At 41.3% G+C, this 15,473-nt stretch overlaps 1 protein-coding gene across 2 annotated transcripts; it reads right to left on the bottom strand.

Annotated features, from left to right (window-relative positions):
• Window positions 1-4,425: 4,425 nt before the first annotated feature.
• GSPT2 (G1 to S phase transition 2) lies at window positions 4,426-6,984 on the bottom strand. 2 transcript variants are annotated; one of them, XM_041742128.1, is made up of 2 exons: window positions 6,846-6,984; window positions 4,426-6,738 (listed from the first exon to the last, which is right to left on the bottom strand). In XM_041742128.1, the coding sequence occupies exon 2, from the start codon at window positions 6,725-6,727 to the stop codon at window positions 4,844-4,846; it is 1,884 nt and encodes a 627-aa protein (XP_041598062.1). In that variant the 5' UTR covers window positions 6,728-6,738; window positions 6,846-6,984; the 3' UTR covers window positions 4,426-4,843. The 2 variants fall into 2 exon arrangements, with proteins under 2 accessions (XP_041598062.1, XP_041598063.1); XM_041742129.1 differs by lacking the exon at window positions 6,846-6,984 and having other exon boundaries at window positions 4,426-6,327; window positions 6,427-6,839.
• Between the last annotated feature and the right edge of the window lie 8,489 nt (window positions 6,985-15,473).

Below are 15,473 nucleotides of genomic sequence, written 5' to 3'. Positions count from 1 at the left end.
GTTCAGCCGTCACAACAAACCTATAACACAGGCAGCCAGCATTATCTCCATGCTATGCATGAGGGAACAGAGACTCATAGGAGTAGGGTGAGGTGGCTTTTTTGGGGGTCTTATTAGTGCCTCCATAGCACATCACTTTACCCCTCCGCCACGGGTCATAGTTCCTTTTCTGGCTTACCAAGATCACTTTCTGAAACAGAAACGGGGAAAAAAAAGAAGTTCGCTAATGCCTGGGTAGGAAGCAGATGTATTTTGATGCTGGCCACTTCTCTAATGATGGAGTCTTCTGGCAGAGGTAGAGACACTAGGATGACCTAGAACAGAGCTTGCCCTTCATTTTTGTTGTTAGCAGTCTGCACATTCAGGTCATATGAGTTATCTTGGATCCCACTAACTCAGTCAGGCATTGGTAGATAGTGTGGAGACTGACACTTGTACCTTGGGGTCTTGGCAATGTCATTATCCTCAGAGTTGGCTTTCTTGCTGCCAGTATTGCCAGCAGTTTTGAACTTTTTGTCTTACAGAATGAATTTGATGTGCATCCAACCCCCACCTCCAAATACCAGCAGGCCCAGTTCAGATTCTGCTATGAAATTTCTCAGAGTTTTCATGCCCCCAACTTCCCTCCGGACCTTGAATAGTGTGCCAGCCATAGAAGCAAACAGTTCTTCTTGAATTACATTAAGTTGTGGTCACTGCAATGTTTTACGCACCACCAGGATCTTGTGAAGCCACCTCTCATCCATCCAGAATCACTGTCCTTTAAGGTTAGGGCCTCCTTAGATATATCTCTTGCTCTTCAAACCCTCTGTGTGCCCTTCTTAAATGAGTGAAATGCATAGTTGTAGCTCATCTACTATTTCAGACCACAGTTCTTTTTGGTTTAGCATGCACTGAGGAACACTGATGGGGACAGAGCAGTCTGTCCTTAGCACCACTCAGAGCTAAGCCTTTAGATACTTAATACATTTTATTTCACCCATTCACTTATACTCTACCGAACTGGCAAAAGAGGCTAAAGCAGTGTAGAAAGCTAAATAATATATGTTACATGAACATCAGTTAAAGCAAGGTGCCAAAAGAAATAAAACACCAGACTTTAATCTAGGGACTGTCCGTTAAACCTGCAGAAGCCATTTGGAGTCTTTCATAGCCACTTACCATGTGACAATATATTCTTCTGTGAATTCATTGGTGTGGCAAAAGGTCACTGATAGTCTGTGGTAGAGCTAGCAAAAGCAGTCTCCAGAGGAGATAATTCAACTAAGTCTCTGTTCAGTGTTCAGAGCTCCTGCTGGAGAAGTTGTTATTCAACTGGCTATTGAGAAAGACATTTAGGAGCCAGTTTTTTTTGTTGTTGTTTTTGTTTTTGTTTTTAGGAGGAGCCAGTTTTTGAGTGGGAAATTATTCAAATGTAAAAAAAGAGCTATGAGTGGCTACTTTTTGGATATATATCAAGTGAGAGATACCGTGACTTGATTGTGTGCAGCCTGACTATTGACAAGTCTTTTTTGTTGTTGTTTTTGCCCTCTCCTACTAAAACTGGGGTACAGGTCTCAATATTCTCTGCTAAGATTTTTGACGTTCACCAATCAAAGAGAGATGGCTGAGAAATGTCTTCAAATGATCTGTAGATCTGATTACTCAATATGAATCTGTAGAAAATAAGGGGCTTTGCTGAACTCCTTTTTATTGATGTTGGATTCTTAGAGCCTGAACTTTTACCCACTAACTTATAAAAGAAACCATACAATATTTTTAAGGGTATGTAAAGTAGATATTGTAACTGAAAACTAGAACAAATGGAAGTATACCAACACTCTCAATGGAAAACATAGAAAGAACTCTACTCAACATAAAATCTGGATCATTGTGAACATGTTCAAATGCTCAGGTTTTGGCATAATTCCCATCGTCAATGGAGAGTTTCCTTTTTAACGGTCATGAAACAGTGACTAGTCATCTCCCTGCTGCCAAGTAGTCCATTTTAACTAAAATGAGTTCAATATTTGAACTGTAAAATGTTTATAAGTAAACTTTATAAAAAGCAGATTTTTGCATCGTAGTAAACTGGCATCAAGATATTGTGAAAGGAGTGTCTATTTTGAGAAAGTATTTGTCTTTTGAAGACAGGAACAGTAAGCATAGTAGATATTAAAAGCACTGGCCATTTTTCAGGGTACCAGAGAAAGATGCTCCAAGAGAGTTATGTGGAGGAGGTCTGCTAGCTTCTACCTAGTCCAAACTTTCCCTTTTCTTTCCTTTTTTTGGGTCTCTGCTAAAATACAGAGTAAGTTGGCCCCTTTCCCTGAATTTCAGATTTGTCCCATAATGCCCAGAGAAATAAAGGAAGTGGCTTGGGGGGAAAGCTGCCAAGATCCAATGGGAAGACATTTATTGAGAAAGCCTGTAGCAGGAAGTTCGTAATGTATCTACAGCATGCAGCCTGATTTAGGGAGATTCTACATTACCTTGGTTGCCAGATGAAGCTCTGAAGACAGTTAAATTGGCCTGAAATGGAGACAATAGGGAACCTCTGAAAGGACACTGCTCAGTATGCCCTAGGGAAAACTAGTGTTTGTCAACAGCCTCAAGTTTGCAGCATTGGAGACCATAAGATATTAAGAACTAAAGAGGAAGTTATTCAGGAAATTATAAAGAAATGTTACCATGAGTTTATATCCAGTTTCCTAAAGATCCAGAGTCTGATGTCTCCATTGACCTGGATGATCTGTTTCTCACTGAAATGAAAAGAATTAGTTTCTAAAATCTATTTCCAAAAGTTTATGCCCTGGACTCTTTAGATGTGTACACACACATACACACAGTTCAGAGCTCCTGGTGGAGAAGTTGCTATTCAACTAGCTATCGAGAAAGGTATCTAGGAGCCAGTTTTTGAAGGGGAAATTATCCAAGTTGGATGGAGAAAAAGTTCTGTCCTGCCTTGTGGCTTTGGCCTATTAGTGAAAGAGATCTACAATAATCCTATCAATAAATTATTAAAACTGTAAAAAAATGAGATTGATGCAGCACAAGAAATAATTTAAGTGGCTGCAGGGCAAAACTCCTGGCAGACACTGAATTGGTCTGCATTTTGCATAAAATTCAGAGCACAGAGACAAGAGAAGGAATCTCAAAGATGAAACTCTTGCCACTGACATTCTATTTTTTAAAAGATTCTTTTATTTATTCATGAGAGACAGAGACATAGGCAGAGGAAGAAGCAGGCTCCCTGCAGGGAGCTGATGCAGGGCTTGATCCCAGGACCCTAGGATCACAACCTGAGCCAAAGGCAGGTGCTCAACCACTGAGCCACCCAGGTACCCCTGCCACTGACATTCTATTATTAAAGGATGGGGTCCAAGAAAATATGAGGTGTATCCATGTGGATTAGGTGAGCTGACAAAGAACAAAACACAAATTCTTGTTTCCCATGTGGGTACCCCTGAAGATCTATGGTGGTTGATTCACAGAACCATGCTATTGATGCTCTGAGAAGACCTGTGGCTATTGCTGGTAGCCTGGAGGTACATGGGTACACCCACCAAGGGACCACACAGAAGGGGACACTGTCTTTGTCTAAACACGGGCCCAGGTTGTCTGGCAGCCAGTCTCCATCCCTGTTCAAGCAGTCCATGAATGTGAGGAACTGGCCCTGTCTACCACTAGGCAGGTGTTTACACTGGGTCACTAAGCACTTACCAAGACTGCAAGTTCTTGCAGCTGTTGATAGTTATGCAGGTTATAAAGCCACTGTCCTGGCAATAAAAGCAGCCACCTCAGGATGGAGAGTTGTGGGTTTTCCTCAACACACTGTTTAGAGAACAAGTCTCTTATCTCTGACTCAAAAGTGGGTTGCGATCTGATTGGAAAAATGACCTTCTTCCTTTCCTACTAACCCCAAGCACTGAAGAATACAAGGGTGGGGTGGGCTCATTTCCCAGTCAGGGCCCACACTAACCCTCACTTTTCAGTAAATGGCTTACAGCCTTATTTGCAAGCATTTATCTTCTCAACAATCATGCCCCTTGCTGTGTTGTCCCCCACATCACGAGTCTAGACGATGGGGTATGGAGGAGTTTAGTCAACATATGGTCTGAATCCCCAGGTATATTCGTAATTGGGCAACGCTTTCTCCTTCAGATCACAAGTGGGGAAACAGAGGAGCTCCTTTATTGATTTGAATTGGACAGAGAAAAGAAAGCTCATTGGGAAGAGCCCTCCAAAAGATTTTTTTCCAAACGAAAAATTTTCCTTTAACACAAACCTGTGCACTGTTTGTAAATGCCTCGTTTAAAACAGTGAGTGGAGGACAGTCTTTAAAAGCCTGAGTAATGACATGTATCAATTACTTAAGTAGAAAAGCTAATTGAGAACTATTATGTACAAATTTTAAAAAATATTCAGAAGCATTTCGGATACTGGTAAGAGTTTCAAATGGAATATTTTATTGACATGTTAGTTGTCTTTTTAACATGTACACACACACCAACACACTCTGATTGATCTGCGTGGAACAAGGGTCCTCTATCCTAAGGGAAAATGAAAAATTAAAAAATATATTAATTTTTCATTGTTAAAGACAATTACACCCACATCACTTACAAAGCTATTACTGGTTCTGTCCAAGGAAGCAAAATGGCATAGGAGGAGGAAAGTTGTGGGTAAATTCAACAGTGACATAACTGAAATCTCAACATGAGAAAGCTGACAAAACATGGATTTTTGCTGTGAATTTTCTCTGCAAAATATGAAGAGAAGTCTGTCAATGGGCAGTAAGAGAAGGTGGTGAACTTTTGTAGTCAATCCTCACAGTATTGGGCAGGGCCATCAAGAACACTGCTTAGTCTTTCTCTGGGACCAGTTTCAGAACTTTTCCAATGGCAATGGTCTTACCCTCATCTCTTAAAGTAAAACGACCCATCTGAGGAAAATCTTTGAACGTTTCAAGGCAGATAGTTCCTGCTGTCCTTAAACGGGCAATGCACACTTGATCTTGTTTCACAAAGCGGGGCCGTGTCTTACTTTTCTCTCCTGATTTTTTGTCTACTAAGGAGATTAAGGCCGTTATCTCAACTTCCTCAATACAAGTATGAATGTGCAGCACCGCATTATAGCCCGGACAGATGATGGACTTGTGTTCAATAATCACTATCTGAACATCAAACGTGCGTCCAGAATGGCACAGATTATTAGGGTCACACAGTATGAAACCTGGAAGAATCTCCTCTTCTTCAATTCCCTTCAGTCTGATTTTAAGGTTTTCTCCTGGGGCTACATAATCAGTTTCAGCATCATCAGAAAGAATTCCAAGAACTTCCACATTGTGCTTGTTCGGCATCATCACAAGCTGCTGGCCCTTAAAAATGGATCCTGATTCCAGCTTTCCCAGGACCACAGTGCCCATATCCTTGTACTTATCCACAATTGGCAGCCTAATTGGTCCATCAATTGATCTGTTGAAGTTTGGCATATTATCCAAATATGGAATAAATGGTAATCCAGTGTACCATGGGCAAAAATCAGATTGCTCTTTAATATTTGCCCCAGTAAGCCCTGAGCAGGGCATAAAGTGGATGTCCTTTTTGGGACTAAAGCCAACTTTTTTCAAAAAGGGCACCAGTTTTTCTTTACATTCTTCATATCTCTCGCTGCTCCAATTAACTGTGGGGTCATCCATCTTATTAATAAGCACTACTAAATGTTTTACCCCTGCTGTTTTTGCCAACATCGCATGTTCTCTTGTCTGTCCACCTTTCTCAAATCCAGTTTCAAATTCTCCTTTCCTGGCAGAGATCACCAGTACAGCCAGATCAGCTTGAGAAGCACCACCGATCATATTTGGGACAAAACTCTTGTGGCCAGGAGCATCTAAAATGGTGAAATGTTTCTTTTCTGTTTCAAAATAGGCACGACCCACTTCTACTGTTTTACCCTTGTCTCGTTCTTCCTGGTTTGTATCTAAGGCCCAGGACAAATACCAAGTTTCTCTGTTTTTTTCTTTAGCTTCTCTCTCATATTTCTCAAGTGTCCTTTTGTCAACCATTCCTGTCAAAAACATTATTTGTCCTCCAATGGTTGACTTTCCAGCATCTACATGCCCAATGAATACCACATTTACGTGTTCTTTTTTAGGAGCACCTGAGGGCACCACCACAGATTTAGATTTTCTCATTTCCTCTTTCTCCATCATTTCCTGGCCACTTTCTTCTGGGGGACCCGAATCTCCCAAGGAACTACCCCCTGGTTCAGCTTCACTTACTTCTTTATCGTGCTCCCATGACTCTTCTAGGATCATCTCCACCTCTCCATTTTCTACAACAGGTTCTGAAAGTTCCATGGTAACGGCTGAATTGGAACCTTCACGCAACACTAACTGTTCCTCTTTGGAATGTTCCACAGGTGCCCCCCGTCCCAGCCTTTTACCTTGAGGGTCGCCTGCGTCGGTGCAGGTTTCATCGATGCTGGTGCTGTCGGCCGGGGGGGTCTGCGGCTGAGCCGGGCTCCGCAGAAAGGACGGCACGAACTCCGCGGCGTGTACGTTAGGCACGAAGGGTTTGGCGTTGACGTTGAGCTGACGGCTGAAGGCCGAGCTGAGATGCTCCCGCTGAGCCTCGGCCACGGCCGAGGAAGCTCGGTCTCCGCTCGGGGCCGAACCCGGGGCTTCCATGTCCACCTGGTCCCAGCAGTCGGGCGCCGAGTCGCTGCTGCTGCTGCCGGGATCCATGGTCAGAGGACCTGATGGGCGGCGGGGAGGGAGCGGGGTTAACACGCCAGAAAGAGCGCGCTACGCCGCAGGGGGGTAAGGCTGCTAGAGTGAAGGGCCAAGGGGGAGCTACACGAACCTTAGTGGCAGCGCCCGCGGCAGCTAACTCCCAACACTGCATTCGCAACTGCGGCAGCAGCAGCAGCAGATATGGCGGATCAACCCTCTCCTCCTGTGTGTGAGCGGATCTCCTCCCCCAAACCCCAACCACTTCCGACTCCTCCACCGCCGACCCAACGCGGGGCGTGGATTGACCCCTCGCTGCCATCCGTACGCTAGGCCTCCTTAGTGCTCAGCCATGGGCCAAGTATAAAAGTAGGATTTGTAAAACGAAATTTTCCATTCATTTTTGTTCACACGATTTGGGAGAGCAATTTGACAATGTAATGATCAGGCCTAGACTGGCACACCTGATTTACAATTCTACCCCAAGATCCAAGTAAAAAAGCGAGAATTGCTATTGAACAAAAATGGAGGCAGGAGATGGGTTAACTATCCAGAAACCCAGCAACCAAAGGAAGAAATTAGTAGAGAAGCACTCGTGAAATACATGAAGATGCAGCTGAACCCAGGAAATGAGACTTAAGACCACTCAATTCGAAACCCAGAAACTTTTTGATTTTCCATCTTCCAGAGGACCCCCACAACCATCTTGCTGTGATGGCTTCTGTGGTGTAAGGGTGGGGTCATAGCTTGTTTTCACGTGAAGCACTGTGGCTGTGTGTGTGGAAGGAATGCCGAAGGAAAACCTCGTTCCAGCGAAGCTGCCCAACTTAGAGCTTTTCTGCAGTTCCCTGACCAATGGCTACCCTAGAATGCTGTGATGGTTCACACAGGCAAGCCCTGGACTCAAATCACTTGGATTCTAACCAACTGTATTCTGAGCATACCTGCCCCACTCACAAGCACCTCTCCACCTCTCCAGAGTACACCCTGGGTCCATAGGCTTTCTTGCCACATCTTGAAGGCTTGGAACCCTACTCACCGCCTATGTTGCTGGTACTGAATTTGTCTAAGAACAAATCAGTATCATGTTGGAACCTTCCTCAGTTAGTGGTAATAACAGGGGGCTATGGATATCAGCCTAATTGAACTAATTAAGACCTCTGAGATGAACAAAGTCCATAGACACTAATCAATAGAATCTCACCCTCAGACAGAGTTTATAACATTTGAGCCAAAGCCTAGAAGAGCTAGTCTGTAGATTATCTTAATTTAGATAGAACTGAAGTAAAAAAAAAAATCTTGGGAAAATACAGTTTGCTAGTGCAAGATAAGATCATACAGTTGGATATTAAATAAATCCAACAGGTTCAAATACTTTAAAAACTGGTTACTGATTTATAACTTAACCATTTTGTTCTCCAGACTTTAGGAGTAGAAAAAAATGTCCTATGTCTAACAGACTTGGACCCTTTATGGTTTGGCCTGTGCCTGCCACTATTTTACTAGTTCTGTGTTGTTCCAAAGCCATTAAATATCAAACCCTTCATTCTTTTTGCCTCTGGTAATGGCTTAATTATTTGTTGTCACATAGAGTGTGCACACTTAATCACAACGAATTGGAAGAACTGAGAGGTTAAATGTGCAGAGACCCTTGGACAATATACATGTGCTAGAGCCTTCCTTGGGCATTCTGTACACCTATGATAGACTTAATAAAATGTCTGGGAGAACTTGTCAAGCAAGGTTTAGGCAGTTGTGTTTACATAAGGTTAGGACTAGCAAGGAAGCAGGACAGACCTGGGATGTTTCCTTCACCTGGGTCAATTGCACTGATCATGAGAATGTTAACATGACTACTACTTAGTAATATCTCTATCAGAGAACAGAGGATGATTCACCTCTAAAACCTTAAAGAAGAAATGAGAAATAGTGAGAGGATAGCTTCACAAGTCATCATTCTTGGGGCTCAGTGGGAGGCAGGTCCATCCAAGAGAGAGAAACATTAACAAGGGTTTATTCATGGAAACTAATCTTGGACAAAATTTATTTGGTTTGTGTGATAGGGTGAATGTCTCAAGTTTATCTGCCTAGAACTTTGAAAGAGTTCATCAATAAGTGAGATAATTGTCTTCACCAAAGATTTCTTGTGGAGTATTCTTTTGTTGTTGTTGTTGTTGTTGTTTTAAGTGCAGGCAGTATCTGGCCATTGCCTAATTGTTTCTCCTTATTTTTTTGTGAAATATAGCACAAATATAGAAAATTGCATAACACAAAATTATTGTTTATTGATTTAGAAGGGAAACATACTTGTAGCCACCACACAAACCAATGATAAGAAATTTGCTGGCCAACCCATAAGGCTTTTCAATACCCTGTCCAGTCACAACCCACTCCCTCTCTCCATAAGTGTAACCACTATCCTGACATTTATGATTTATTCATTATTTCCTGTATAGTTTTATCACACTAATGTATACTCAAACACTAGAGTTCAATTTTACCCAGCTTTTTTGATACCTCTTTTAAGTTTCAATCTACAGGTTCCCAACCTATCCTCCCTTTTTTCATGTCATTTATTCATTGAAGAAAATGGATGTTGAGACTTGTAGAGTTTTCTACATTCTTGAGTTTGTTGATTGTATCTTTATAGTATAGTTTAGAATATTTTCTCTATTTCCTGTATATCAATAACTGGATCTATGAGCTTGCACTATAGGTGCCAGTTTTTAGCATTTTAGCAAAGAGGCATATAAGATCAGTTTGTGACTCATTTTACACTTAGCAGAAATTAATGATGAGGGCAGCCCTGGTGGCTCAGCAGTTTAGTGCCGCCTTCAGCCCAGGGAGTGATCCTGGAGACCCAGGAACAAGTCCCACGTCGGTCTCCCTGCATGGAGCCTGCATCTCCCTCTGCCTGTGTCTCTGCCTCTCTCTCTCTCTCTGTGTGTCTCTCATGAATAAATAAAATCTTAAAAAAAAACAAAAAAAAAAGAAATTAATGATGATTGTGTAGAAACATTATATCATTAGGGATTGCAAAATTGTGATCATACACTTCTGTCATTTCTTATTAACTGGAATATAGCTTTAAAACCATCTTCCTTCAGCAATTGTGTTACTTTGAGGTATAAATTGTAAAGGAAACACAGGGAAGTGATTATTTCTCTTTGAGAGTTTTCAAAATAATTTGAGTGCCTATAATCCTTCACAGATAATAAATAAGGATATTTCAAAAGAATAATTATGAATTATTGGATTTACATATACTTGATGTGTTTTAAACAATCTTTCTTAATATACTAATTAGTTTATTATCTTGTATGACAATGTATATCAGACCTATTTTACACATTTCTTTTTTAAAGATTTTGTTTATTTATTTATTCATGAGAGACAGAGAGCAAGAGAGAGAGAGAGAGAGAGAGAGAGAGAGAGAGAGAGAGAGAGAGAGGGCAGAGACACAGGCAGAGGGAGAAGCAGGCTCCATGCAGGGAGCCTGATGTGGGACTCGATCCCGGGTCTCCAGGATCAGGCCCTGGGTTGAAGGCGGCGTTAAACTGCTGAGCCACCTGGGCTGCCCTACACATTTCTATTAAACCAAGAATACTGGTTGTCAATGATAACAGGGATAATACAATTAAAAAATAAAATACTCATTTTACTTACCCCATTTATACATATAGTAACCTCAGTACTATCAACACCAATATGATTAGAGAAAACAGATTTTTTTCATAAGCTCTCCATGTTCTCATCCAGTACATTACAGTTAAACTACATCTAGTATAACTAGATGATCACTCACTTTTGTTGAGTGTTTTTTAGTGGCAGGTCATATTTCAATTATTTTCTATAGATTCTCTCATTTCATTTTTCCCTACCACTCTGTGAAGAAGATAATCTTAAATCACTCTCTATTACAGATAAAAAATGAATGTTTAGAGAGGCTGAGTGAATTATTCAAGGTTACATAGCTAGTAAATAGTGAGTCCACTCTTTACTAGTGAACTTTATTAATAGTGGTGTTCAGATATGGACAAAAAGATTCTAAGGAAAAAAAAAGATTCTAAGGCCATACTGACTTGTAGCATCTATTATATATTAAGAAAGGAATCAGAAGATTTGATGGGTATAAATCACAAATGGAGGAAGTGGATAAAGCCTTAGGATCATCTGAAGACAATGGAAATATGGATGAATTTAAAAAGGAAAGGATAATTCAGTTGCATTCTTTTATTAAGACTAATGTTTTCTTCCTGAAGTAAGAGATAACCCTGTGGAGATTCTGAGGGAAGATTGTAATAAGAAAAATGAGGAATGGGGCAAGATATAGAATAGATTTTTGGAGTATAGGTGAGGTGGCTGACTTGGGAGTAGTAGAATTATTGTTTTAAGAATTCCAATTAAACAAAAGCAGTTTAGACTGAAAAACATAATATAGTACTCCAGGTTTGGAGATTTTCCTTTTTCCCCAATATACATCTAGCATCATTGAGCAGCCTAGAACACAAGCTAAATTTTAAGTTTCATCCAGGAATGAGGAATAGTAGTATGAGATGGGCTAAAAGGAGAACAGGAAAATATCAAGGGGCTAATGAACACAGGGTTAAGAAGACTGTGTTGGATGCCTTATATTGGTTCTCTCAGGATATCTTTGATTTCTGTTAAAAATTTTACCTCTCTATACTAAAGAAAATGCAAAGTTTAAGTCTCCATTTCCTATAGTTTTTGCTACCACGGTTCCCAATACATTTTACCTTCTGTCAATCTGATGAACAGTGATCAGATTTACTTTAAAGCCAATTTAAATGTAGAGAATTGTGGAGTAAGGCAGGCTTGATTTGGAGGTATGCATCCAGCTGAAGAAGTATCTTCCCTAGGATAACAACTCGGGTAGACTTTCCTGCCTCCAGGTAGGCAACTAAAAGCACTATGCCTAAAGCCAAAAGTTTTACTGAAAATATACTTATTTCCACACTCCTCAACTGTGGCAACAATGACAACTCATATTGGGGGCCAATTCTGATGTATGCAATCATCGTTCTGAGACTCCACGAATAGACTAAAATCTCCAGGCCCTAGAAAGACAATATTTAAAAGCCTCTAACTCCCCAATTAATCCCTGTACTATTAACATAGAATGTTTTCTATTAACAGCAACTGAACACTGACTAGTAGAAGTGTGAAAAAAGTTGAGGTTCAAGTTCAAGGCCTGGCATTTCAAACTATTTACTCTGTTAAATTTCTTTAACCAATCTGTCATATTCCTTAGATATGTGGAGATGAATCCATATTCACATGGTCACACTGGGGTGCTAGGTGCAAGGAGGCATGGCAGGTACAAAGAACCACAGAGTCTGAAATTACAAAATATTTTAGCAGCTTCATTATTCCTCAAACACTAATACTACAGTAAAATGTGGCAAAGCAACATCAATCATGATTGAAGTGCCTGATAGCCAAGCCTGGGGGTATGCACAGAGAAAATAGCCTAATTTTAAAGTTAAATTGGGAAAAATGTATTTCCATTCTAAGGCATTCCCAATTGCCTGCACTGTCCACACCATACACTCTGAGAAGTTATTCATCCAATGAACAGAAGTACAAAACCAAAGCTGATGAGGTAATCCTGTTACATTTAGAAAAATTTGCACACAATTAAGGGGAATGTGAAAAACTCCAAACACAGAGATTTATACTCAACATTGCTCAATTTTATGAGTACGAAAATGCTGCAGTAAAATTCAAGGAAGCATACATATAGTAAATATAATTATGGGACATCATGGTGATATTGGTTAACACTAATCAAGAATCTATGAGTGCATATATATATATATACATAAATATACATAAATATAAAATAAAACATGCTCAAGGAAATATGCCCACCTTAAGGTTATGCAAAATAATATGTCAATTATATTGCAATAAAAACAGAAAAATGTCAATTATATCAATAAAAAAACAAATAATAAATTATGGGTAATTAAACTTAGCTAGAACTGAGTTGCCCAATAGCCAACTGCTGGAGTAGCCCTCCCAGAAGGTAGTCAAATCTGGGGGTTAAAAGGAGAAAAAAGGATCCCTATATGCTAACACGATGGCCAACTGAATCCTGGCTATAATCCAGTGATTCATGTGTAAGTATTACTGCCGTCTCTAAGAGTACTGGGATAGGTTGAAGGTGTTGTCTAATTCCCCCACATTTAATCCAACACTTCTTATATGCAGCCTGTATTCAAGTAATTGTGGGTACCAAAAATTCACACAACCAGACGTTGTATGATTTATAATGTTCTAGCAATCTTCTGTGGAACTCATTTCACACAGACACAGGAGAGCAAGCTAGCTCTTAGCCCCATGTTAGAAATTGGAAAGTTGAAGTTTGAGGAAACGGAGGCTGGTCACCAAAGGGCCTTTGACGTGACCAAGGTCAAACACTCAGCCTTCAACATGCACAGCCATAACTGGAAAAGCCACTGAGATGAAGAAGCAGAATAAAGACATTTGTTGATTTGCTGACAAACTACTTCCATAGGAGTGCTGGGACGGTAATAAGGAGGAGCTGTGTTAGGGAAAGAAGAAATCTGTGCTCTGCAAGGTTCTGGGAATTACAGCAATAGCAGATGATGGCACAGGTGAGCACGGAGAAAACAGTGTGAGCGAGGCTTAATGGCCATGTGAGGAAATGAATTTTGGAAGCCAAAAGATAATCAGATCCATGAGTTGAGGTCACTTGTCCTTGACCACGCCCCCATCAAAGTAGAAATTTCCAATGAAGAAGAGTGAGTGATCAATTTTCTGATCCTAGGGTAGCACTTCTCGAAAAACACCAAAGAGAGCAAAGGGGTCATGTCAGCTTCAAACATCTGCTGGAGGGGGCGGGCACAGTACTGTAATGTTATGACAAAACAATCAAGTATGCTATCAATACACCTCACTCAGTTGTTTGACATACTTTCAGCACACATTTACTAAGCACCTGCTGTGTGCTTGCCCCTGTGTAGGCAGATTCAGATGGAGTCTGCATCACTTAGGGACAAACTGAGTGTCAGCAAGAATAATAACTAAGATGGACCTAAACACATCTCTGTGATTAAACATTGAGTCCATAGTGACTCTAAAGAAACAAAGACCTCATAGTCACCATTATTAAATGCTGGGACGTAAATTCATTATTTTGAAATTGGGTGAGCAGAGGCAAATAATGAAACAATCATCCCATGTTTGGCATATGAAGTGTAACGCTGGTTCCCAAAGAGTGGATGAGGGAAGTTGCTCATCAGAGAAGAATTCCATGTAATACATAAAGAAGAGAAGGGTACATAGAATTAAAATATCTCAATTTTAAGCCTCAAAGGGCGCCGGCGCCCCATGCTGGCATTATAAAAAGAGAGAGAGCCAACCAGTCTGTGCCTCCCAAGAGAAAACTGCAACACTGCCTCTGCCTCACACTTGCCAAAATATGCAGACTAGATCAGAAGAAGGCTCTAGCTCTAAATCCCTGTCACAAATGGCAGGATTTCCTTCTTTCTGATGACTTAATTAACATCCCACTGCACATATGTCCTTCTTCTCAAGAAACAGAATCTTCCACAGAAGACACCTACATATGGCCCATCGAGTTCCGTGGGCAGAGCTGGGTCACATGGCCACCACCATTAGGTGTAGAGGAGGCTGGACGTACCATCACCCGGCAAAGGGGAATGGGATAGCCATGACTGCACTGGGATCGGGCAGGATGCATTTTTAAACAAAACCAGTTTTTCTTACAATAGGACATTGGTAGGAAAGACTGTTGGGCCAGAGATCAACAAATGCAGTGAGAAGGAGAGGCAAGGCTCCTAGGATCAAAAACACGCTCCATGGTAAGGATTGAATATGCACGGAAGGGGATAAATTCACGAAGATTAGCCACAAACTGTTTCCAGGCACTTTCTTTTTTTTTTTTTAATTTTTATTTATTTATGATAGTCACAGAGAGATAGAGAGAGAGGCAGAGACACAGGCAGAGGGAGAAGCAGGCTCCATGCACCGGGAGCCTGACGTGGGATTCGATCCCGGGTCTCCAGGATCGCGCCCTGGGCCAAAGGCAGGCGCCAAACCGCTGCGCCACCCAGGGATCCCTCCAGGCACTTTCATAACTGCCACCATGTTCTGTTCTTCCAATAATCCTATGACACAGGTAACCAGCATCAATCTCCTTGTTATTCATGAGGGACCACAGACTCCTAGAGAAGGGGTGGAGTGGCTTGTTTGGGGTTCTGATTATTGCCTCTATGGCACATTACTTTCCTTCTATCCTGGATCATCGTTCGACCTCTGACTTACTACATTAACTAAGGGAAACATAAACAGGGGAAGGGACACACTTTGAATTCTGGCCACTTCTCTGATGATGGAAGATGGTGGCACAAATGGGGCTGACAGGGTGTCTCAGCGCTGATCCTGCCTGTTTTGGGCTAAGTTGTGTGCCCTCCAAATTCCTATATTAAAACGTTTACCCCCAGGACCTCAGAATATGACTGTACTTGAAGATTGGGCTTTTGTTTTTGTTTTCTAAAGATTTTTATTTATTTATTCATGAGAGACATGAGAGAGAGAGAGGCAGAGACACAGGCAGAGGGAGAAGCAGGCTCCCCACAGGGAGCCCGATGTGGGACTCCATCCCAGGACATGGGACATGGGATCATGCCCTGAGCCGAAGGCAGACACTCAACCTCTGAACCACCCAGGCATCCCAAAGATTGGGCTTTTG

Source organism: Vulpes lagopus, chromosome X (genome assembly GCF_018345385.1).
Source record: "Vulpes lagopus strain Blue_001 chromosome X, ASM1834538v1, whole genome shotgun sequence".
Taxonomy (NCBI): Eukaryota; Metazoa; Chordata; class Mammalia; order Carnivora; family Canidae; genus Vulpes; species Vulpes lagopus.
Note: the sequence above shows the minus strand (reverse complement) of the source record. Positions and strands in the feature narration are given on the sequence as shown.

Coding starts and splice junctions, on each gene's coding strand:
- GSPT2 (XM_041742128.1), bottom strand. CDS start 6,727: ATGGATCCCGGCAGCAGCAGCAGCGACTCGGCGCCCGACTGCTGGGAC.